The sequence below is a fragment of the Paralichthys olivaceus genome, chromosome 5 (genome assembly GCF_024713975.1).
Source record: "Paralichthys olivaceus isolate ysfri-2021 chromosome 5, ASM2471397v2, whole genome shotgun sequence".
In the NCBI taxonomy this organism is placed as follows: Eukaryota; Metazoa; Chordata; class Actinopteri; order Pleuronectiformes; family Paralichthyidae; genus Paralichthys; species Paralichthys olivaceus.
The window spans coordinates 14048915-14075310 of NC_091097.1; the positions used below are offsets into that span (position 1 = coordinate 14048915).

The window sequence follows — 26396 nt, forward strand, 5'->3', positions numbered from 1 at the left end:
ATGTGTGTGTGAATGAGTGACTGGAAAAACTCTATACAAATACAGTGAATTGAACCTTTACCATTTATTTGCTTCAAATCCTCTAGAATTTTGAGCATTGATTTCCTCCTAGCAACACCATTATGTTGAGTATTGTGTTTATTACACAGGGAGATATGGAAGGGTCATTTCAGCTATATGCACTTTATGCTCTTATCTCGTGTTATTGTTTTTATCCTGTATGTTACACCCCCCCTGCAGCTGTATCCTGATAATCCTCTGATTGATAATCACTGAAATGACTTCTTGGGTAGCTGATGATCTGGGCTTCATTCTCATTCAATAGGTTTCTATTTAATTTCATAACTGAGAGAATGTGATGGTGAATGTCTTTAAAGATGAAGAATGCTCAGTAGTGACACTGGTAGGTTTGTTATGTAACCACTTCAGGTCCAGGAGCACACACACACACACACAAACACAGGTTTGCTATCCTAACTGGGACTTTGCATTGACTTACATTCATTGTGGACAGCCTAACCAAAACCTTATGCCTAACTTTAACCATAACAATTCGTACCTAACCCTAAACTTAACTCATGACAACATACATCTTACTTTATCATGAACCAGGACCTCTAAAATGATGGTGACGAGTCTTGGTCCCCATTAGGGTCTACTGGTCCTGACAAAGTGCTAAAAAGGTCCTGAAGAGGCAACAAAAAGAAGTACACACACACACCCACACACACACACACACACACACACATACACACTCAGGCATACACTGCTGCCTTTGTGCTCAACAGACTCCAAATAAAGACTCTACTCATACGTGTTGCTTGGATCCAGAAAATCACCTCAGCTGTGACCTGCGATCAGGTGGCTGCAGGAAAGAGGTGGCCTGGATGCAGAGTATAGGACATTAAAAAAAAATGAGGGAAGGAGGAAATCCTGCCAAACTGTGCTTCCTGTGACCTTTATCTCATACACACGTGTCATCAGATTGACCCCTGCAACCTCGACAACAGGAAGGAGGTATGAAACCCTGACACATCCACTGGCTTTGGACATTCTAGTTTAAAGTTCAGTGAGATGCGCTTTGCAGTTGCTTCAAAATATCAATAATAATCATTTACAAATAATTTCATCCCTAACTTGAAACACAGGCGTGCTCCTCTGGCTCCTCAGATTTGTTTGATATTCACAGATTCACAGGACTCAGACATTAAAAGAGGCTTTACGTTATGTAATGTGACTCCACTAGATTACATTATAGAGGGAGTTATTTTCGGGGAGGTGGAGAAGGAGAGACAAAGGTTAAGGATGTGAGGGAGTTGCTTATCTGTGTGTGTGTGGGTGGGTGGGTGTAATTAGGAGTTGGGGGGCGTCAACCGTTTTGACAGGAGGAGGTGATCACCCTCTGGGCATTGCCGGGGTGACTGGAGCATATGAAGTGGTATGACTGCTCAATCAGGTCACGTGAAGTCGGTCAGGAGTGCCACAGACGGATCTCATGATGGTCGGCCTAATCTGCCAGGCGTACGTCTCCCCGGGGGTGTATATGCACCCATATCTTCACAGGACACACCGAGTCAGACAGCCTGAAATCCAAGCACATGTTCACTTGATGCCACAGACTTTTACTTTGTCATGAGTTGAGGGTCTTTGTCTTGTGGTTTAAATCCATTTAGTCTGACACGCTCTGAAAATGACTGAAGCAAATAGATAATTTTCTTAGATTTGAGGCCCGTCTGAAACCTGCATCTGCGTGCTCACGTTCACTCTCATCACCGGGGATAACTGGGCCACGCTCAAAGGTTTCTCTTATGACTCATAAACACATTAGCATGACATTACTGTGGAAAAGAGCATAGTGTGTGTGTGTGTGCCAAACAGACAGACACAGAATGTAATTGCTTTTAATGGAACTTATACTCTCTGAGAAGATTCTCTGCTTGACCAGGTCTGGTGCTGACATAAATGAACTGTAACACTGTTCCATGTTCCAAAAGCCACCGCCAAAATGCATATGACCTATTTCCTACATACAGCCCAGAGAATATTCAAATCAAGGCTCGCTCCGCATCTTACCACTTTGCATCAATCCATCTAGTATGCTAAACATCATGTGGGACTGGAGAGAGAAAAGACTCATTCTGAACCCCCAAGTGCAGAAGCTTCACCCACATCCCCACGTTAACCAAACACGGTTCCCCTGTTTTCTCTCTCCTGGTTACCCCCAGATTTAAAAATGTCAAATCAACACATTTCCACTCTCTGAGATCTTCTCCCTCAGTTTTCCCCCACTCAACTAAGTGCACACACATCTCTGGGAATTAAGTTTCCCCTAGAACGCGCGGTGAGGTCTTCACAGCCAACGCTCCATGCCGGAGTGTAGGGAAAACAAACAGTGTCTGGGCGAAAGGACCAAATATCCCTTCTGATATATTCACATACCTCCCTACGTCGTTTACCCAGGTGTAACATCAGGGTCTCTGGTTTCTCTTGCTCATGTCATTCGGCACCACACTGGATCGTGCCAGATCGAAGGGGGGTCCAATGGATTGTGTCACTCCAGGCCCTGCTAGAGTGAACTTGCAAAAAAGGACTCAACTGATTTTGCTTCTACTTATGCCCTGTGATGCAAATTTAAAGAAAATATGTTTCATCTCTGTTATAGTGTAACGTTAAAATACATTATATACTATCTGTATATTAAGCTCATGAAAGTGAAACTGATGATTTACATTTCACGCGGTGATGTTTCAGTTGAACCCAGTATGGTTCTTCATGAAAAAGACGTAAAAGTAAATCATTTGCTTGACCAAACTAAATATTTGTGTTATGTCTGGTGTATGTCCCTTTGTTTAGCAGAACAGGGGGCTCAGAGTGAAACATTTGTCCGAAAGAGACACGTACGAATAAACAAATGAATGAATACATTACAACATCTGTTCATGCTTGACCATTGGAGTAATGCGCACAGGAAGTGAGACCCCCACCTCCTCTGTGGAGGCAGGAATGCTATAATTGAAACCGCGTGTGTTGTAGAAACAAGCTCTGCAAAGCTCTCTGTATGTGCATGTGAGTGTGTGCACATATATTTCCTAACCTGGTGGTTCTCCCGGCTCACGTCAGTCGGAAATCCGTCTTTTAGATTTTGGATTGTCTACTGGTTGGTTTGGTGCATAGTAGAATACATCCATGCACCATATTACTTGACAGAACTTGAAATTAAATTTAATCATCTTTTTGCTGCCCTTGCACAGCACTGACCACAAACCTGTCTATCTGCCTGCTATGTCTTTTCCCCTGCTTGAAGAAAAGCTCATCATTAATCAGAACACGGCAACAGACCCGCAGGGGAAAGTTCAGCCTTAAAGGTCCAGTGTGTAAGATTTAGGTTAGGGGAATTTTTGGATATAAAATAATCCTAGTGATGTTTTCACTGGTGTGTCTCGTCTAAATTGTATGAATTGTTGTTTTCTTTACTATAGAATGGGCTCTTTATATTTGAATAACTTTATATTTACATGGAGGGGGGTCCTCTCTATGGACGCCGCCATGTTTCTTTACTGTCGTCCAAACTGGACAAACTAAAACCTTTTGAGTTTTCATGACAACTGAAGTTAACCACAGGTTCTCTTTCATGTTGGGAAGGGGAGGGTGAGATGGGGAGTATTCAGCTGCAACATGAAAGTTCACCTCTAGATAGCACAAAATTCTACACACTGAAACTTTAAACCAATGGAAAATCTGTGCTTCAGAACAACAGCGGTCATCTGTACTTTTTAGTTCCTTCATTTTCTACCACTTTATATTTTTCATTCTGCCCCATTACATTTAAAAATACTGTACTTGGGTGTATTTATTTCACAGATTTATAGTTACAAGTTACTTCACAGATTAAGATACAAAAACATTGTGCACGAGGATATAAAGTATTTTAAATGAATTCCACCTTGACCGACTACAACATTAAAATACTTCTCACAGCACAATAATATTAACCATAATATAACACACAAATTAATGTAATAGACAAAATATAGATATATATAATAATATAATAATGCATCACAATTTATAAATGGCTTATATTTTGTTTTAATGAACCAAATCATTTTTGACTAATGCATTATTGATAAAGTACCAACACTTAGTGTATTAGTATTAGTATTATACAACTACTACTACTACTACTACTACTAATTATAATAATAATACGATTCAATTAATAATCCAAATCAAGTAAAATCATAATATATATATATATATATATATTAAGGCATATAGAGGTAAACAATAAAACAAGCAAGAAAATAAAAGATAGAAACTACTAAAATAGCAAAATCATAAATAATATCTCGATCCCACAATGACACACAACTAAAAATAACTTCACCGATGTTGTGACGAATGGACAAATGTCGAATAATCGATACTGAGCGGATCGATACATCTGATGGTATCATCGTTTCACGATTGGCTGGAGTCACGTGACGGTCGAGCGGAGACGAACGGGATCAACACACACAAACATATGACAAACACTTCCTGTGTGCGCTTCCAAAATAAAATCCACAGCTCGACGAGCGACGCGCTACGCCAGTGAGGGACCGCTCGAGTTTTTTTTATTTTGAAGACAACGTGTCGCTTCTTCCGGTATCGCTCTGGTGCGCGTATTCGCCGCCTTGACGCAGCCATGTCCGCCGCTGTGGTTGGAGGCTGCCGGCGGAGTGGAGGCGCAGTCGGAGGGAGAAGGACAACGCGCCGGGACTCTGTGTGCGAGGAGGACGCCGCCGCTTCGGTCACACACACTCACACACACCGCTCCGTGACTGACTGGAACCGGAGCGTGACGCCACCGTGACGCGCGGATGGACACAACGCGTTCCTGAAAAGAAGAAGCTGCACGTGAGACTATCTGCGTCCTGGAAATCAGGCTCACGCGCATTTGTCTTAAATCAGACGTGGGTTTTTTTTTGTTTTTGTTTTTCCACACAACGGAAGTTTCTGTGATCGATTTATTTTTCGGGGGATTTAAAGGCTGCAGACATGGACGAGGACAACCAAGGTATGAAGCAGCGAGGGATAATCCACTGATTTCTAACATCAGTGTCTAATAATGATGATGATGATAATGTCACCGGAGGAGACTTTGGATTTAGTTTGGTGCCAAAACACTGATCTCATCTGCACAAAGCAAATCAGCCACTGAAACAAAGTTACCTGTGTCACTTGTTGTGTTATGATGGTTTTAATGGAAAGGACCCATGTGCATCTCCACCAGACTGACCCTCACACTGAGGAGGTCACCAGTCCTGAATGGATCCGCTGGCATCGGTCCGTGTAGTCTGGAGCCTTGCGTTGAGACTCTCTCGCCTGGAGGCTGGTGTCACTGTGGCCCAGCGGGTCCTCTGTCATCTCGCAGGCGTCTTGGCACGAATGCGTCTGTGGGTGGATCAGATCAGCACGTGTTGTGTGTGTAGAAACTTTTCAATGGAGAGGTCATCCCTGGGCACAGTCGTAAAAAATGGATTGGGACTCAGATTGGAAGCTCGTATTGATAATAATCTCTTATGTTGTTTATTCAGTTGAAAGTTCCAGTGTGTAAGATTTAGGTGAAAGGGATCTACTGATGTGCCTTTGGCCATGAACAGATTATGACACGATGGAAGGAGACATGCAAAGGTCCCCAACCCCCCTTCACAGGTGCAAGACACACAGACCGTGTCTCTTTTGGGCCATTTAGTGCATCTTTGTGATTGATTGACTATCCAACAAAAAATGGTAACAGTCATTACAGGGGTTTGTGCCCAGGGGTCCTGGGCCTGTACCCAATAAGCTTATATCCATAATACTAACAAGGTGACAAGTTGGTTGATCAGGCACCTGGTCACCCTCGGGTCCCACCCCTGGATAAGCAAACTCTGCAAAGCCTCTCACTTAGCTGCACAAATTCACTCGCTTAAAGTTTGCCAGGATTGAGCCCAGCAGGTGAGAAACCATCAGCGCTGTTGTCTCACCTCTGGACGCCAGAGTTACTCAGTTCCACATGTTCGCTGCTTGCAGAGCTGCAGGATTTGACTATTGGCTGGAGCTTTGCATGCATTGCGTTTGGGCATAAAGCTGTCATTGTGCTGTGTGTACGGCTGGCCTGGCCTCCAGCGGTGGCACACGTCAGCACAGCCCCACAGACAGACATATGGTGCTGTGATGCCAAGCAGGGATAGCTCACAACAGCCGGGAGTGTTTTAACACACACACACACACACACACACAAACACAGTTTGACACATACATTAATAGCTGCTCGCTAACACACTGACACTCACTCACATTAAATCTTTTTTTTTCTTATGGCCCTGTTTGCAGTGGTGATGGATGGACAGATAGATCATGACCTAGAATGAAGTGTGTGTGTGTGTGTGTGTGATTTATGCCACAGTTGGTCTTCTCATCTGGAATAAATAGCATCCTGGATGTCGCAGGAAAGGCTACACAGCTCCTATTTTTTGTAATGTTGTTATCTTTTCTTCAGTTTTATGTTGTGAACATTATCTCAGAACAAGTTGCCCCCCACCCTACACACATACTCTCACACACACACGTACAAACTATGCCAGGCCACGAGTAGAGTGAGGACAGAATGTGACAGAATTAAGTACTGAGGTGTCAGGGGAGCACAGGCAGCGAGAACAGTGTGAGGATGGAAAGAACGTGTTACCACGAGACAAAGTCGTAGTAGAAGGTGATATGTCTGAGTGGGAATAAGTGTGTGTGTGGGGAATAAGGGGGTGGGATGAAATGATGGAGCGACGCCAGTGAAAGAAACAGAGGGAGACTGGGGGTGGACTAGATATTCTTACTCAATCAATTTTCCAGTGTATTTCAGGAGTTTCTCTCTGTGTTCCGTCATAATAAACTCAGTGAACAGTGAGCGGTCTCTGGACAGACATTCATGGTCCTCCGAGAAAGAAGCCGACTGACATTGGTCATCATTTGATCTTTCCCTTGAGTGAAACAACCAGTTTATGCCCCAGTTTTCTATCATTTATTCTTGTATCATTACCGTATCATTTACTTTGCTGCAGCCTATATCTGAGAGCAGGGACTTGGCTTTGCACATTTGGCCTTTTACTGTACAAGGCTTAGAGGAAAAAGGTCCATAGTAATCCATATGACACGCATGACAGTCAACAATACAATACCTTCTGCCACAATACTCCCTCGATGGACAATGGGCCAACATAGCCCACAATGCTTTGCTACAGTACAGCCCGTCTGAGCGAGCAGACTGACACATTCTCGTTCTGCATGACTGACGCTGATACTCCATCAGATGTGCACCTACAGTCTGCTGTGGTGTGGAGTGTAATCTGTGTCAGTGAGTTGTATACACTGTTCTGTGGAGGCTATGTGAGTGATGCCCATATGGTATGAATCAGAACATTTATGGTAGACACTGGCCTCACAGCGTGCCCTTTGATGGCTAGCGAGTGCGGCTACAGACCGCCCTATTCACACACTGTGAAAACCAGCCATTTCAACTTGGCAGTTCAGCGTGTGAGTGTGTGGTCTGTGGGGTTATGGCACGCTGCAGCCCAAGTCAGGCGAGGAGAGATGCACACAATGCGTTGAGCTGCAAGATCTTGGAGCCATTCATCTGCCAGGACAGTGCAGACAACTTCCTGCTATGTTCAGGATCTGTGTTTTTGTCTTTGGAGTACATCTGCAGCTGCTGTCTTTTCCCCACAGCCCACACGCTGTCAAGTGGCTAAGAGATGAGCATCATGGAGCGTAGGAAGAAATTGTTTTTAGATATTCTCTACCTCTTGGGGGTGTCCAGACTGAATCCCCTTTCTGATATGAGTTTTTTGAGTGGGCTCACCTGGTTCACCTGTACTGTATCTACAGTAAATTGTGGCTCTTATGAAACCAGTAGGTCATGGATGTTTACTTCAAGCTCGAGGAGGCCCAAGCAGGCACTAAGGGTCTGTACGCAGCCTCTGTGACGGTGAAGAACCTGATGCAGGAAGTGAGGGGCCAGCAGTGGGATGAAGCGATCGAGGATAAGAACACTACAAAGTTTAAAGCACAGAACCTTTCATTTTGGTCGCCTTTCAAATGTGTCATATCTGATTTACCCACGGCTTTGTCCATCTCTGCTGTCACGTCTGGAGCAGCTAGCCGATCAGCTGCACTGTTTGTATTGGTCACTTGTAATGAACCACAATTATTCATGGCCTTTTGCCAAGTAACGTAAATTAAACTTTAATCCATCATCTCGTCCATTAACATGATTTGCGCCTGAGTTGCGTCAGGTAGATTTTCATCAAACTTTTTTCTTTTGTAATTGTTTTGATTGGAAAAACCCCTAGCGGCCGAAGTTACTTATTGTACGTTTTTGAAATATCCATTTGATTTCATCTGGTCTAGGGGATGGACAATTAACAAGTTGACTTTCCGACTTGCGAGTACTCAGTAGTTATGGGTCCAACCACACAAATCTTTGAACTCTGCCTTCATTTTGTTTTCAACTACACACTCTTAAAGTTCTGTGACTGTATCTTTCACAGTGACAAATCGCCTCTGTTGTAGTTCCCGCTGGTGTCTCCAGGGCTCCATTTCGACATGATGAAACACACACATGGACTCACAGTGTTAGAACAATACCAGCCACACTGTCTCTGCTGGTAATTTATACTTTATGTTTTTTATTAAGCACAAAAGTCAAACATTTGCCAGTGCCAGTTTTCTGAAATGTGAGGATTTCCTGCTTAATTCTGTTTCAAATCATTGAAAACTGGGTACATCTGTTGGTCCCGCAAAGAAATGCAAATTGAAGTTGTCAGATTTGGCTGTGCAACGTTGTGCTTTTTCACCATTTTTGATATGTACTAGTTTGAAACATTAGTAAAAATACACATGCACTAATGCTTAAATGAAGTATAAACATTGGGTGTGTGCGCCCTGAATTTTAAGATAATGTTAAATTAAAGAAAAAATCTCTCTCTTTCACACCCATCAGTGTGACTCATCTCTACTAAAGAGTATGTGTGTATTCTGTGTTGTGACTGTCGTGCCCTCTCGCTGCCACACTGCCGGTTGTACACCAGCAGTGTGGCTCACTGTGGCTCAGTTACTGCTCTGAGTTCAGTGTGGAGATGGAGGAGACGTCTGGCTTCTGTGTGCTGCTTGACATTACTGTATGTGTGCATGTGTTTCAACTGTGACAGCCAGTGAACACAGAGGGCCCTTGTTGAGTTTAACCTCACAGAATATCAGATAGCACATTACATTTAGTCATGACATCCCCTCAGTGGCTTTAAGTTGGACTCACCACGCATTACGCCAGACTGACCCTTGTGGGAGTCAGCTTTCTGGATTTCGGTGGCTTCTGTCCACGATCTGCCTGCATTCAAGTGAACATGAGTCATGTGTTCAAATCCTGCCGGACTTCCACTTTTGTTTTTTCTGCCTTAAAAACACATGGGTTTGAAGTCGTTTTGTAAGTGCCTGATGGGAAGACTTAATTTCTGCCTGGAGCAGAGGAGGTAAAGCACACACGCAGAGGATTTTCAAGAAAGTATCCAGTTTCCTCTTCGTCTCACAGGTCTGCTGCTCTGAGTCACAGATAGGGATCTGTCTTTGTAGCATTAAGGGCGTCAAGGGGCTCGTGAAAGGGAGACATGAGGCAAATCAAGGTATTTTTCTCCTCTCTGGAAAGAAAAAACAGAGCGTGCCAAATGTCCCAGGAGTCCGAAGCCATGTGCTGAAGTGGATTTCAGGCAAAGAACGTCCTGCTCCACTTGGGCCTTTTTTGGGAGTCTGGGCTCATGGCTTTCAGTGCGAGAGTATGTGTGGCGGTCAGTGGGTGTCAGGTCCATCGGAAAGGGAAGTGAAGGGAAAAGGGAGGGTTGGAACAATTATATAAGTGCCCAAAGATTGTTTGACCTGCTGAAGATGCAGGAAAAAGGTGTATCCCCCTCCGGCTGCCAGCACATCCAGTGCTTCACACTTTGAAAACACAACACACTCTCCAGCAGCCTGTAGTTTTTCTCTCCAAAAATATGATATGCAACAAATTGCAGTTTTATTCAGGAGATGCTGGAGATTTGTAATAGAAAAACTAAACTTCTTATAATCAACCTGAAGATCTCCATTCAATCTTTTACTTTAACCGTTCATAAGTGCTGATTTTTCTTTCGCACCCACCAGCTCTGTGCTCTGGTGCAAGCCGAACATTATTCCACATTTACTCATGAACTAAATGATTAATCAAGAAAATAATAGGCAGATAATTAAGAAACAATGCTAGCTGTTAGTGGCAGTATAACTGCATACTCTATATTCCCAGTTTCTAGTGTCTCGCTAAGGACAAGTAAACGATCCAACCCAAGGTCTGACTGGCTGTGAATGATATATTTCTAATATTCATTTGTTTAGGGCTCTTCAATTCAAGTGTATTTATAAAAAATGAAAAAATAATATTAATAGATTAGGAAAAAAAAAGCAGGAGAACAGCACATGTTCAGCCTACAGTTGTCCATTCCGTGTGTGTGTGTGTGTGTGTGCGTGTGTGTGCGTGTGTGTGCGTGTGTGCGTGTGTGCGTGTGTGTGCGTGTGTGTGTGTGTGTGTGTGTGTGTGTGAAGCATCTGGCCAGCCTCCAGCCCCTCACAGCCCTCTAGTCTCCCCCCTGGGGCTCGTGGCACTGCCACTTCAGTGCCAACCTGGATTTTTGAGAAGAGATTTGTAACACTCAGTGACTCACTCCGGGGGTCAATGTGTCATTAAACTACTACAGCACATCCCCAGTCTTTGCCACAACTCTTTTTTTCATGCATGTGGATGTTTCCATCCCCTACCCCCACTCCCCTTTTTACTGTAAGATGCTGATGCATCATGCAAAATTCATTCCTCTCTCATAGGGAGCGAGGGGATGAGCTGTGACTGCACCGCTGGTTCTGTGAAGAAGGCTGAGGTTGTAGTCGCTGCTTCAACGTTACCAATCATTGGCTCTGTGATATTCAGAGCGGCGGCAGTGCTCTGCTTGTCACTGAGAAATGCTACAAGAGCACAGCAGGATGACCATGTGACACACCGGCTCTTGAGCAACCTGTCAGTGTGTATATACACATTTACTGTATGTGTGTGTTCTTGTGGCGTTGTGTTGGAGCAGCAAGTCAGTTTGTGTATGTTTAGGAGAGAGATGGAGACATGCAGCCGGGCACAGATTCAAAAAGAGACTGATGCTGCAGTTGCGGATTGTGTATAGTTTCAGATGCGTAAAGTAGGTTAGTGGTGCAAGGCTCATCCCAGCTGTGTATACCTCCTACTTCCACTACTTCAATTGTGGAGGCGTGTGTGTAGATGTGTGTTGATGATGTGCACACGTGACTGTGAGTATCTCTTTATATGGTGTGCATGCACGCTCACACAGAGGATTAGTGTGGGCTGCGAGCCCTCTCCCTACGTAAGACAAATGGAGGGGATCAAGTGCGGAGGGATACGGATGACAGTTAGTGGATTATAGGTCGGGGGCTTGGGCCGCTCGCTGTCAGCTCCCTAGTAGAGTGCAGGAGCACACACACAAACACACAGTATACAGTACACACTGTATAAACAGGACTTCAACCATGACAAGAAAGGCAATTGTGGGAGAAAAAAAGACGTGCGGAAAAAGAGAGATGCCCTCCTCCATGTGTTTTCTATTCCTGACACAGTCACTCATGTGATTTTATAGTATGGTGTGTCACCCGGCTTTTCTGCTGCTCACTCCTTATTTCTAGGCTCCTTTCCTTTGCCCCGACCCTTGAATAGTTTAATTTTTTTCAGACGTAGGGTGGCCATTGTTGCTTTAGTGTGGACTGTGAAATATAACATGTACGGCTTTGACATGGCAGGTCAGGGTGACAGTAGCCAGACGACTCCACCAGGGCAGCGAAAATATCATTCTACAAGCTAGATGGTAGCTCATCGCACACACACACATGCACGCACACACACACACACACACACACACACACACACACACACACACATACACAAATGCACTTATGCACACGCACATATGCACACACTTTCTTTCCCTGTCCACTGTCCATGCTATCACAACACGTGACTCATGATGCATCAATGTCAATACTCCTGTAGATGATGATCAGGTATGATTAATAGTCTGGTGTGGCTCTGAATGGGTCACGACCACTGTGACACTCACTCACACACTGGCCCTGAGGGTTTCTCAGCAGGTGATTGATTTACAGCTGCTCTCAGGCACAAGTTCCTTCACACGTGTATTTAATCTCCTCTTTGACCGCTGTCATGTTGAATTTTTGTCATCATCGGCGGGTACTTATACTTCAGCTCACCTTGGGAAAAAAAAAGAAGCCTTTCTGTCGTCAGCTCTTGATCATTTAATGTGGCCAGAGGAACATGATGCGAACACTCCGTCATTACTGTCTTCATAAATGGACTTGGGCCGATAACATAACTCAGGCAATAATAAGTAGTTATTTTCCCTCTGGGCGGAAATGTCAGTAAGTGATCTGAAAACATGAGCAGCTCTCGACTGCTGAAGCTCCCAGGAGATATGTGGTTGTCACACGTGTGCAGAACAACATGCTTAAACACTCGACGCCCAGCACTTCTCTCTTTCTTCTGGCGTCTCAAAAGAAGAAGAAACTGTTTTGAGTTAGATGATAACTTTAGCCAGCCACACGTCTTGTCTCTATTTTCATATGTTTCACAGGATTTTTTCCTTCTGCATTTTCCCTTTATGACTCCTGTCAGCTGGCTGAGGTGAAGAATCTCATGTAGTACTTAATTAGATAATGAGTGTAGGCCCAACATCCACCTAAAAACAAGGCAAAGAAGCAATTAGCATCAAAAACATTTAAAAAGAAATTTCTCTACCAAGTCTTTCTAGCTTAAAGTAGAAGGCAATGCTGTCTTTGGCTATTTTAGGGCATGGCAAGGAAGTTGCCAGCACAAGGTGACATCATCACCATCAACAGTTGCTTATTTACTCATCCAGAATCTATCTGGAATCATCTTTCTGGATACCTGTCAAATGCAAGTCCAATATTTCTAGTCTCAACCAAATCCTGAGGGAAATATCTGCTTATTTAGCAGCTAAATGCTCCCCTGTGTTCACCAGCTAGTTTCTAAAGCTGCTTTCAGTGAACTTGGGACATTTTCCTGAAATTCTTCAGAGGGTCTTGGATGGTATGCAAGAACTCGAATGTCAGTTGAAAAGAATACAAATATCCCCAAAAACGGCTTAACTGTGTGCTTGTGTGCTGTTTGGTGCTGAGCAGGAAAAGTTGAGTGCAGCAGTGGATTCAGATGAAACATTTCTATAGGTCCATAAATACGATCAACTCCTTTCACATCGTCAAAAAATATTGATCATGGCACCTAAATGTTATGTTATGTATGAACATAAGTACAAAGTCACATAAATATTTTTTCCAAGTCTGCTGCAGAAAAAGAATAAAGAAAAAACCCAGCTATCACATTTCTCCATGACGCATTAGGCAAAACCATTTAGCTACATATTTTTGGGAAAACGGATGACTGATGCAACTGTTAATGCAATGCTAAGGCTAAATCGGCTGTGCTATTAAGGTCAGCCAAAAAAGAGTGTGCTCCTCTGTCTTGCTGCTATAGAGTCATAGTCATGTTGAAACTGGTGGGATTTAAGATAAGAGGCTAAAGAAAGGGCTCCTGTGCACAGATGCTCATGATCTGGAAAACCCCTTTGCACAGAATTTTTGGAAAACAGTGATGGTCTCACCGGAAACACCCACATTTTGTGTAATAAAGAAATCCTTGCTCAGGTTTTTAACTCTATTATGAACTCTTTTTTCCCTTCTCTCCTCCTCCTCATCCGCCTCCTCTCCTTCCTGCTGTCTTGGAAGAACAGAAGGAGAAGTGAAGTCCGACTTGGCAGCTGGAGCGTCTCTCCATCGTCCTACTTCTCTCTCTGTCTGTCGGTTATCTCTGCACTTCTCTTTCCCAGATTGAAGGCCTGAGCTTGATATAAACAGTCTGTCCTGCAGCCTCCTCCATAGTGTTTGTCTTTCACGTGCAAATTCTGCCTGTCTGCGCAGAGCCTCCATATCACACTGTGAGCCAAAGAGACGACTATTTCCAGAGTGTAATGGGACTGTAGGGAATCTTACAGAGGCCCTGCTAAAAGTTTCTGGAGGCCTCTTCAAACTTTACAGCTTCACAGCTGAGTAGCTTTCTTTACCTCCAGCCTCATGGCGTTTTATATTAGGGCTACAGTTCAAACAGCATGGAATTTATTCATTAGTCACTATCTTTGCATGAGCAGGTCGATTAATTTCACAGCTAAGCATTGGAGTTCAAATTTTGACTTGATGCTGACGCTCATGGAAAAGTTAGATCATCACTTAAGTTGTTCCAAAAAAAAGAAAAGTGCTAATCCATGGCAAAGATTTATAAAATACATAAAAACAAAGCAACAAACTGGTGTTCATCAGAGTTACTAACCTGACCAGAAGAAAGAAAAAGACATATATAGGCCTGGCCGATATCAGGAAGTGACATTGTAGCTCATCATACATAGTGCAGGTCATTCAAATTTGAGAAAAAATAACCACAATTACATTGCAATGTCTGATCCTGCAAGTATGCACAGATTTATTTATACACAGAGACACAAATCAAGTTACAGGAAGGCAGAATAATCAATTATGTCAGCAAGACCAGATGGGATAAGTTGGAAAATCCAAAAGTATCTTGTTATATGAGGTGTTTGAGACGATACTGCTAAATTTAATGGAAAACCATATTATTGTTGAGATATTTCAGTTTGGTATTTCAGTCCATCAAAGTGATGGACTGACTGACTGGTTTTGACCATCACCTGAGCTACGCTGCCTTCTTGGCTAAAAATAAGCAGAAATGTGTGTTTTCTTTGGTTCATGGGACTTCATCATTGGACCCCTGAGATTTGTATCTTCTTTACCCCGACTGCCAGGTTTGGAATCCAGGTTTATTAGACTCACTTTCCACTATGGGGTTTCTAAGAGGAATTTTATAGGGTTGTAAACAGCTCTATCCAGCACTCAGGCTGTACTGCGATTATTCGTGCACGCTGGTAGGGAAATGCGACATTGTGCTGATACTGGCATCGCTGCCGTCTCAACAGATCTGACTGTACACCTAGCAAACATAAAATTCTTCAGGGCTTAGTTTGGCCGCACACATGCAGCCTTCTTGACTTCAGAGCTGTTATTGTGTAACAGTTGAATCCTTGGTTGATTAGGAAAGATCTTGTCTAGACAAAGTTTAGGATTATCATGAACACTGCGTACAACAAGACTGACAGACAAACCAGTGTTTTGTTGGAGTGGAAACGACACATGAGGTGAGGTCAGCAAGCATAATGAAAAACCACCTCTGCTCACTGTCACGCTTGTAATTGAGGCAAAATAAAATAAACACGGGACCCTGCTGCCAAGACCACTTTACTATTCTGTCTCAGGATATGATGGCACGTGATGATGGCCCCTCGACTAAACCAATCAGAGGCTGGGTTTTACCACCAAGTGGAAGAGGAAGCATTTTCTTTGAGAGTGAAATTTGGCAAACGCAGCACTCGCTCATGAATAAGTGACTGTGACGGGTGGGTTCTGTGAAGAGACGGTTGTTTCAAAGGGATTGTGTTATAGAGGCTTTGAAGATTCAAACAGCCGTGTTTGATGTAACCTCTGATTTTTGTTGTAATTTTCATAAAGGAGATGTTGTGGATGTCTCTTCTCTGATGAAGGCTTACAACAAGGGACTGCAGCAGACTTGGAAAATGTAATTTCTTTGAGGTGAACAAATATGCAAAGAAAAAACATGCAAAATGGAAACATGAAAAATTGACTCCCTGTTAAGGAATGTGACACTGCCCCTATTACTGCACTGACGGCAAGGCACTGTTTGTTCAAATGTAATTGATATTGAACGTATCGTGTGTCCAAATTCAACACTGTACTTTCTTGGGCCCTCAGAAAAAAATTGTCCACGTGTAAAGCCGATAATTACATTTTTCGAGATATCATGGTGTAGCTGCCGCACTTAACCCAGGACATATCTCAGCATCTCCTGGATGGATTATTCTATTCTTATTTATCCCCTGGAATTTTCTCTGATGTCATCTTGAGTGAATCCACTGCCATAGGATTGATTGACATGTGTTGAGCTACAGACATTCATGTCCCCACACAAGATGATTTGTGTTATTATTTTATCAATAATCATCAGGTCAGAATTTTACCCGTCTAATACCTGTAAAACTGTAAAATATTTTCAGAAGCATCGATTTTAGTGCTAATAGCAAATGCTAAATCACTAAACTAAGGTGAAAATGATGATATAAGTATAAAATGAGAGCAGTATCAAGAGAACTTTAATGCAATGTGTTTAAGTCAGAAACATATCATTGGCACCTCAACTGAACTTTTGTAGAGGTGGAATCGAAAGAGAATAGCGCATCTAACAGTTTGATTTGGGGGTTAACTAAAACATGTTGTTTTGTTTGGCTGAATGTTGAATTCCAGCGTTTAACATTTGTTTCCTGACAAAATAAAGATATAAATCAAACTGTTTTTTAGGCTTGTTTGAAATCAATGTGATTAAAGACAGAATCATGAGGCGAACAGGAAACTACCTAAATCTTGTTAGTCTATTAATATGAAGGGAGAGGGTGACCATTAATATGAAGCTTTTGGACTGGTCATATTAGAACATAAAAAACAAATGTGATTTCTTACTCCAGCGTATTTATTTGGTTGCAGTGTATTATTGGTCATTCCTTAGTCACTACTTTTGTAAAGGTATAGTTTGTAAAATGGCACATTCATAGTTTGTAGTTGTGAAGAAGAAACCTCAGTTTTTGGTAAAAATAACTCACTAAATTGAACTATAGCGTTAACTTGAGACCTGAGTGCTGCTTCTCCAGCCTCATTTAAGTTGCAGCGGATGCTGTCGAGGTGATTTTACTGATTTTAATATTAGTGGAGTCCTCAGTGTTGTAGACCCAATGGGAAATGCAGTCCAAAACCCAATCCCCATTGTCATAAATATTCTCAAGGCTCTGTGAAGTAAGGATGGGCCTGATTTCATTAGGAGGGCTGATTGTTTGAGTTGGAATGAATATCTACACAAAGATAAATGGATAAAAAGAAGCGACAAGACGAGAGGAGGTGCATGGAGATCCAGTCAGACCAGACTGGGTGGTTGCAGTAGGAGGAATGTGGGCCATTTCCATCCTGCTACACTGTCACCTGTCAAGAGGCAGAAACTGTCAGAGGCTTTCTGTGTGTGCGCTCATGCTTTGTCTGTGTCTGCATACTTGAGAGCTGTGAGTAGGTGTAACACCATGGGGAAAAAACAATTACTACACACCTACCAGCCACAATTGCAGCTTACATGAGAAGGAATCAGGCTGCAGACAGCCACAGCACTGACACTCACAGTACTGACCATCATCTGGACACACGGCAGTGATCATGGGAACTGGAGTGAGGAAACGGAGATGTGGTATGTAATTTATTTAGGAAAGGATTATGTTGGATCGGATGTAGTTGTCTTATATTTTCACCTGTGAAGCATCATGTTGTATGTGCAGAGTCAATACACTGAAGTGAATGTAAACACCAAGTCCATCAGAGGTTTATTTGTCAGTGTGTCACTGACTCTGACACACTGACTTTCTTGCATCACTCTTAACTCAGCTGGGTTGCACACATTTGCAGCAGCAGCCTCACCACAGACATAGTGTTGTGAACTTGCGTAAGTGCTCCCTAATTAGCCTGTGGTGGAAACGGTCTCAGCCTGTTTAAGTAGTTGCTATTGTTACGGGAAGACAGGTCCTAATCACAGCAGACATCCCCTCCATTGTCCCTCTTTGAGCCTGGTGAAAGTCAGGAAGTGTTTCACTGACTTTGTTGACTCTTGGTTTTTCTTGTGTGGAGTTTTTAGCTGGGAATGAGATTTACTCTCAATTGATTGATTGGTGTAATGTTTTGTAATGTAGTTTTAGCTAATTAGCTACAAATCTGCCATGGTTGTATGCAAGACCTATACAGTGTTTGAGTATCTCTTTAAGAAATAGTCTTTTTTGAATCAAAAATTATTGGAACTGTCTATTGCTCAAATAGCTCCAACTCAGAGAATGTACTGTATATAATAGATGGCAGACTGCTGTATAGGCCATAAATCCCTACCTCCTCCATGTTAGGGGATAGGACATGGACCAAACTGAAATGTGAAAGTACACATCAAATACATTTTACTCAAAGATGGTTTCTGTCATTTTAGGTAGTTCTTTCCACACTTACACTGTTTGTGTTGTTAATCAGTTGTTTGATGTTGATTCAAAAGGTCATGATTGACAGCTGAGTTTGATTGGTGGAGCACGTGTATCGACAGAACATCACTAATGTGGCTCTATCCCAGCAGTCACTGCTGCACAGACTCCAAACGTGCAAGATGGCCGCGTTAGTGTCCTGGATATTTTGGTTTGACTTCTGGTTAGTATGAAGTGGAGACGTGTCAGCCATCGTTATATACTTATTTATTTAGCTGACTCTTTTGAGTTACTGCTTTATTGTATAGGTCTCTAAATTCAGATTATTTTTCTAAAACACCTACAAGGAAGTTTCCACAAAAGAATCGTACTGTGCTAATTCATTTTAAATGTTCAGCTAACCCAACTTTTAGTCAGAGGATAGCAGGTGAGCTAAACATTCAAATGTTAAACTCCCTTTTTTTCCTGTATTTACCCAGCTCCAAGATTCTCTCCAGGAAACTTCGAGTAAATTATTCATAACAGACCTGAAAAATAAAGTGTTACCAAATTCTGACGCCAGAGTGTCTTTGAATGCATCGCTAATGAGAGCTTGCAAGTCCTTATTCAAAGCTTCAAACGTAATTAGAGCTTAATCGAAAACTATAGGATAGATTTGCTGTGATAGGTAATGTGATAGGTATCTCATGCTAGAGTCTGCAAGCTGACAAGGAGACGCAGGTCCATGTGCTCTGCTGCCCTGGATCCTGGAAAGTTGTGACTGTAATTTACTCATCTACATTTGCGTTCTAACAACAGAGACTAGTCGGTCAAATGAATCGGATCCTAATCTATCCTTAATCTCCACAAGCATCAGACGGTGAAATGTCTCAGGACTGATCTCGCCTTTCTTGGATTCACATACTAAGTGGAAGGAGGAACAGGCCAGTGATGTATTATTCAAAAGTAGTGCTCAGTTATCAGTGAGTACAGGGTCAGCGCTGCTACTAACACAACATCCAACAACTCAGCTGTTGACTTAGTTTGTGTGTCTTTGTAGTCACCAAGACAGTGTTCACTGGCGCCAACAAAGAACACCATTTAGATTATATAAGTGTAATGATGGATTATGGGTGGACCTGAAACCCAGCCACTGTTTTCAGCATTTGCTCGTGATCTCTTTTCCTTTTTATGATCCCTATTGTTTGTCTATATCAGGCCAAGTCATAAGTTACATTTAGAACGGAGTAATAGTAGCTAATAATGCTTTTTATCAACTGTGAGCAGATCTGACAATGACCCAATTACTATAAAACCAAAGAGGGATTTCTTTTCTCTTATAAAGTCAGCAGGAGGAGATTGTGTGGGTCAGATTCATTCAGAACAACATGATAATATTTGTAGCATTCAGGGGAGGAGTCGCGACTGGGTAGATTATCCAGGAGGCAGGACACATGAATTCTGCTGCTTGAAATTGTGTCTTTTTGTTTGCAGCACATCGACACTGGTGTCGGCACTTAAAAAATAATTTGGTCTTTCCAAGTTGAAATGATGCTGATGTTGTTATTGACCAGGCTGCTTACAGTTCTAGTAATAAGTGAGATTTGAAAAGGGAGTGCTTTGAAAAGTCTGAACCTTGTGTCTCTCTAAGAACACATGGTCAGTCACCCATGCATGCTTGAGGACCTTTGGGGGAGGGAAAGGCAGTTATAATGATGTATAGATTATTACTGGAACAGCAGCCCCCTAAGTCATCATATGAAAAGGCTGAGTGGTGTTGCATTGATAATAATTGATAATGTGGCTGTGCCTGGGGCTGAGCATGACATCTTTGTATATAACCTAATATGGATCTTTTTTTCAAGGAGAGCAACTCTCTATGGAAATATACACTTTCATGTTTTAATGGATCATATGTCCAGTCAGTAGTAGTAGCCCTCACAATCATTCCAGGTAACTCTGAGTACACAGCAGGGGAACTGTGACCCGAAACAGATTCCGTCTCCTCAGACAATTTGTCCCATTCTCCAGATCAAGCCGAGCTCTTTCAGCCGGAGTAGGAGTGATGGAGTGTTTTGCGCATTACAGACGTAGGCTGCCTGCAGGGTCTCTTTGCTCCACAATTACTGCTTTATGAGGCTGCTTAACTGAAGCCAAGGAAAGAAAGCAAAGGAGGCAGAGAGTGTGAAGATGTCTTGTGGTGCTGGTATCTGTTCCTAAATCACTCGGGACTCTTGTCTTACTTTGCTGCTTGGCATTCACGGCATCCTTTAGCCTCCTTGTTTCTCTGACTCGCAGATGTGGTCTCTTCAAAACTTTTTTTTTCTCTTTGTATCCTCTTCAGCCTCACAGACTGTTCACAAGGAGTCTAAAAGTCTGCAGAACCCTGAGGCCACCTCTGCTGCACACAGAGCTGTTCACTTGTTTATTCAAAAACAAACAAGGCATATTTAGAACTGGCACTGCACTAGCATGGATAAAATCAATTGCACATATGTAAATGGCAGCTTATCCTTGTATTAAAAGCATTTACAATCCACAATTTCATAACAAACAAACTGTGGAAAATACTTTTTTCATTTTGGCTATGATGGTTTCCATCATGAAATTGTTGTCAAACCAGTGGAAACTACTACTTTTGATTAATCCTGACAAATTAAGGATATTTAGCATCGAATAGACTTTGCACCTCTGCATGATCATTTAAAAAGTTGTGTTCTCTTCATATAAATGTTTTCACACGCTACTCCTCTCTCTGTGATCTTTGTTTCGTCTGTGCATCGTCTTGTTGAAGTTTGAAGACCATGCCTCTCTCTCACACACACACACACACACACACACACACACACACACACACACACACACACACACCAATGCTCACACTGTTAAAAAAGACATCTACAACCATCTGGATCCCCGCTCTCTTGACTGGCTGCTCGTCTGTGATAACACGCGCTCTGTGCCCTCAGAACATAATAACCTAATGATCCATGCTTCTTCTGTCACTTTGTCTCACAGAGCAAGACGGGGCAGAGGGATTGATCCGGGGAGTGTGGGAGAGAGATGCAGCAGATAGATAAAGAGGAGAAGAAATGACTTGATTTAACTAGTACTACTTTTCTGTTTTCATTATTTATAGTCGGGGAAGAAAAAAAAGTCTGAATTGCAAAGCTGCTTAGCGGTATGATTCAGTTGGGGGATTTGAATCTGCTTTCACCCCCACTTCAAGCACTGGGGTGTAGGCGGACAAAGAGAGAGATAGAGGGGGAGTGTGTTCATGTGTATGTGTGTGAGAGAGACAGCGTAGGAGCTCCATGTGAAAATGACCTACTTCCTGTCAGCTCACTCTCAAACGGATTGCTGTTTTCTGATGTGTGGAGGAAAGTGGGGGAGGTCCTCTGACGGGTATGGGGGGGGAGAGGTTGACGTGGCTCGGGTAAATGAAGGATAAGTAGGTGGCTCTTGGGAGACGCTCGGTGTAGAATAAAATACATGTCATGCGTGTGAAGTGTAAATTGTGTATGCATACAGTGGGTCGTGTGTACTCACCTGTGCATACAGTGTGTGTGAGCTCATGCAGTAAAACCTACGTGTTGTGTGATGTGCTGTGCTCTCTCTGCAGTTTTAATTACCTCAAATGAGGGCTCGACAAGAGTTGACGATCAGAAAGCCAATATTTGAGGGGGCGGGTCACGCCAGATGCTCAGTGGTCTGTGTGTGCGTGTGTGTGCGTGTGTTTGCGTGTCAAACACACAGGATGTTATTCATGGAAGTCATCTGCTTTTCAACAGGGAATTTTCTGCGGTTTTAATTTGGTTTGAAAGAAAATTCTCGTGAGAAAGTTCCTTCCCTTTATGTGGCTGTTTTTTATGATCTGCTCCCACCACCTGCCGTAACACTGTTTACACTCCTTGGCCCCTTTATTAGATACACCTGTACAATCTATAGTGTTGCAGCAGTGCACAGGTTTCACAGTATGAAAGCTGATGGTTATCATACAACATACGAACTGAGAGTCATATCTGCACATCTCTCTTCCTCTTCAGCCGCCTGTTAGACCACTGTTGCCACACACAAAGATGCGGCAGAGAAAATGGTAGAGTGTGGCGAAACTGATATCACCAGTCTCCACGAGGATTACTTTGGATATCCCAAAACAAATGTGTTTCGTTATTTAATCCAATAAAGACAGGCACACACACATTTGACGTGAGACAAGCGTGTTATGTGTTAAGCTAGTGTTGTTTTTTTTTGCATCTGGACTATGACACTACGAGGGAACCAACTGCATGTGTCCCTCCAAGAAAACTCTAAGTGGACCAGAATGAAGTACAATAAGTCTGCACAGTTTGACACTACTTGGTGAACATAGTCGAGCAGCTGAAGGGCCAGTTATTTCCCTCAGGAGTTGGTACAACCACAAAGCACAAGAGCGAAAAGATTGTGAATACTCGACTCCCATTCGTCCAGGTGGTCCTTGAATTGCCAATAAAGCCGATCGAACTTCTTCCACAACTTCAGTCCAGATGTCATCATTTTCTGCCTTCGCCCCATGTTTTCATCCTCAGTGGTGTCTTATTTGACAGATATGAAAGGGGGAGTAACACATGGCCACAAATAAAGTTTAAGTTTTGCACTCCCAGGCTTCACAAACCTCTTTGCAGCATATCGTGTTTAATCCACGGTTTCAAAATAAAACAGCACCTCTGTCTGTTAGACTGTTAATTTAGGTCATGAGTAATGTCTTTGAGATAGATTCATTGAACAGGAATGCACTGTCAGGCTTAATCCCTCTCTCACACATATACTCTTTCATTTATCCCTCTCTCTGTATTTTCCAGTACCTGAGGACCTGTCTTTGGAGGAAAAAGATGAGCTGTCGAACATACGACGCAGGAAAAAAGAGCTGCTGGATGATATTGAAGTGAGTGACAGTCCACAAATTCGATTTTATATATTCCAGCAGCGGACAGTTATTGGACATGATGGCTGGATTATCAAATTGTTCGAAATCAGTTATTATTGGCAAATTCTAAATCAATAGAACATGTTATTGAAGCTGCTGAATAATATTAAGTATATTGAACATACTTTGATTAATGTGTTTTCTCTGTGCATACATTACATACGTGCAAATTCTATCCTATCAGGCATTTCCCGTTGCCTCCCAACAATCCAGCGTCTAATAAAGGCAGAAATATGCTCTTACGATGATCCTATTAAAATTGTGTAATATTGATTTGAACCGCATCGTCCAACCCGACTGTAACTGTAAGGGAACATTTCGTCTGGATGCTCTTTGCTATTAAATCTTATGTAACCATCATCATCATCATCATCAAATTAGAATCATCCGAGTGTTTACTTGTTACTTCAGAGCTGCGTCTTGATCCACGTCATCCTCCTCCAATCACTGTCTTTTTATTAAAAGTAATAAAACACAAATTTAATTGTACAGAACAAGCGGCTGACTTATTTTCCTGTTTTCTTCTCTGCAGCGGCTGAAGTTTGAGATTGCAGAGGTAATGACTGAGATTGAGCAGCTAACCTGTGTGGGGGAGAGGTGAGTTCCTTTTGGTTCCTTTTCCTGCATTCATTAATAAAAATGTAAAATGTAATTGAATTTGATTGATTTAATTACTTGTTAATTTACTTCAGTACATTTTTCATGCATTTGTTCTTAAGTAGATTTATCGTACCACCATAGAGATTACTACTTAATTTTACTCAAGTTGAAAAGTTAATGTGGTACTTTTACTTATACTTGAGTATATTTTTGTCTCTTTGTACTGTTGAGTAAAATGTTTGAGTACTTCCTCCAACAGTAACTCTTATGTACGACGTATATAGTTGTTTATTTCTTTTAATCTTCTGTCAATTGTCAAATCAGGTAATTGACTCATAGTTTCAGTTCTACTTCGTTCTTTATTTTCTCCTTTACAGACATATATATATATATATATATTTTTTTTTTTCCTCCGTAACTCACACCTGTTGTTTGTGTGTGTGCCGTTGGTGTGTCAATCCCTTTTGTTTGAGGAGTGAAGTGGGACAGTCCTCTGACCAAACATGAGCCAAACGGTCTTGTTCTGTCTCTGTGTGTGTGTGTGTGTGTGTGTGTGTGCGTGTGTGCGTGTGCGCGTGCGCGAGGTGCAGGTGGCAAAGGGGCTCAGGCTATCTTGAGCACACAGGAAACATAGGGAGCATGAACAGACACACATAGGTAGAGATTTCCCTGTGGGGTGCATACAGAATGAGCACCAGGCTGCAGGTGCGTTACAATAAAGACAGTGATGCAGCACGGTTGAAAAAAAATCACGTGTTCATCAGGCTTAAGGTATTTTAAGTTTGTCTTCCACTTTTGTAAATAAACAAAGTCCCATCATCTTGGACGAACCATCACAAACCGACGTAGTGAACAAACACAGCAGCCTGAGGACAACACCACACCCTTAACAGTCATTTGATAAACTGTGTTTTTTCTCTGCAGCAAAACCACACAGAGAAACAAACAGATCGCCATGGGCAGGAAGAAGTTCAACATGGACCCTAAAAAGGTCAGGCCCCACCCTGAACTCCCAGAATCCATAAAACTGTTGAATGATGGTTTAAGGATTTGATTGGGCCTCTTGAATAAATGAATATCTCCAAGCCATCCGTCAGTGTTATTAATGGGGAACAGGACTGAAAGTGTGCGCTCTTTTTTTAACAGGGAATCCAGTTTCTTTTGGAGAATGATCTTCTGCAGAACACTCCAGAAGACATTGCACAGTTCCTCTACAAAGGCGAGGGGCTCAACAAAACAGTCATCGGGGACTACTTGGGAGAACGGTGAGCTCCACAGTTTTCCCTCTGTTTTCCGTCCACCTTTCTTTTTTCCGCTCCCCATCTCTGTGTCGGATCGGCGCTGCATGTGCTCAGATGTGGGTATAAAGCCCCAGGAAATTGGTCGTCTGGATTTATGGACCAGAGCAGCGATGAGGGAGACTGTGCCAATAAAGTATCTGAGCAGACATGTGGTTCTTATCGAAGAAAAATCAATGAGGATAGGACAGTCAAAACAACGGGGATTTCAAGCTGCCTGGCTCAGCCCACATTGGGACTGTCTGTCTGTCTGAAACTGGTTCTGTGACCGAGCCGATTTAGTTTCTAACTTGGCCCCAAAAATGTGACACGGTCACTGTATTCTGCATATTTCTAGATAAGATGATTCCAGAGTCTGTTTCTGTTTGGGGAGAGTAATTAAAATAGTTGAATTTGTCTGTCCTCTCCTCCAGGGACGACTTCAACATCAAGGTCCTCCAGGCATTTGTGGAGCTTCATGAGTTTGCGGATCTCAACCTCGTACAGGCCTTAAGGTGAGTGAAAAGGAGACTGTGGAGCGAGTTACAGTCCAGTTTGAGATGATTTTAAGTCAATTAAAAGTAATAATGTTCTGATCCCATTGTTCCTTATACCAAGTACTGATCCAATAAAAGTGCATTAGAGAAATAACAACTTATAATGTGTTTTAACTGCTGTAGAATACTAATCCTGTATGGCAGCGGTGATTGGTATCATGTGTCGTAATTGGCTACACTTGTGCCGCCCCTCGAAACTGACGTCTTGCGTACAGTTTACTTTACCATTTTACTTGTGGGACTATCCAGTTTGACAATCTGTTGAATTGCTGACATATTAACTTGCTCTGTCTAACAGCACAATACTGAAAGCTGCGAAGGAGTGATTTTATCTATGTGGTAGTAGATTACAGTAGATTTACAGCAACTAAGCATATAACAAAGAAACATCCTAAAAATATACCTGCACACATTTGATTGGTCAAAGCATTGAACTGTTGGATGACATCATATTGTGCTGTGGGAAAACTTGATCCAGGTTAAACTCTTTGCACCAACGCCTGTGCACAGGAATGAATCAGAGGCTGAAATCATGAAGCGCTAATGTCAGTTTTCAGGCTGGAATTATGGTTCTCCAAAGATACATGTAAACATCTCTGTGGGTACACGAAGAGAGGGGTGTTATAAGACGAGAGGCAAAACCTGCATGTCATGCTAGCTCATCTAACTCTTATCAGAAATTAAAAAGAAGAAACAT

The 26396-nt window shown here is 42.5% G+C and overlaps 1 protein-coding gene across 2 annotated transcripts in view; it reads left to right on the forward strand.

Annotated features, from left to right (window-relative positions):
* Positions 1-4657: 4657 nt before the first annotated feature.
* The window catches only part of cyth3b (cytohesin 3b), a 32321-nt gene continuing 10582 nt past the window's right edge, over positions 4658-26396 (forward strand). The window contains exons 1-6 of one of the 2 annotated variants that reach the window (XM_069525144.1): positions 4658-5059; positions 23141-23223; positions 23798-23862; positions 24790-24856; positions 25012-25130; positions 25577-25657. In XM_069525144.1, coding sequence (XP_069381245.1) covers positions 5041-5059; positions 23141-23223; positions 23798-23862; positions 24790-24856; positions 25012-25130; positions 25577-25657 — 434 coding nt within the window. In that variant the 5' untranslated portion in view covers positions 4658-5040. Of the gene's footprint in view, positions 5060-17330; positions 17552-23140; positions 23224-23797; positions 23863-24789; positions 24857-25011; positions 25131-25576; positions 25658-26396 lie in introns of those variants that run through there. The other variant, XM_020101880.2, reaches the window with a different exon arrangement.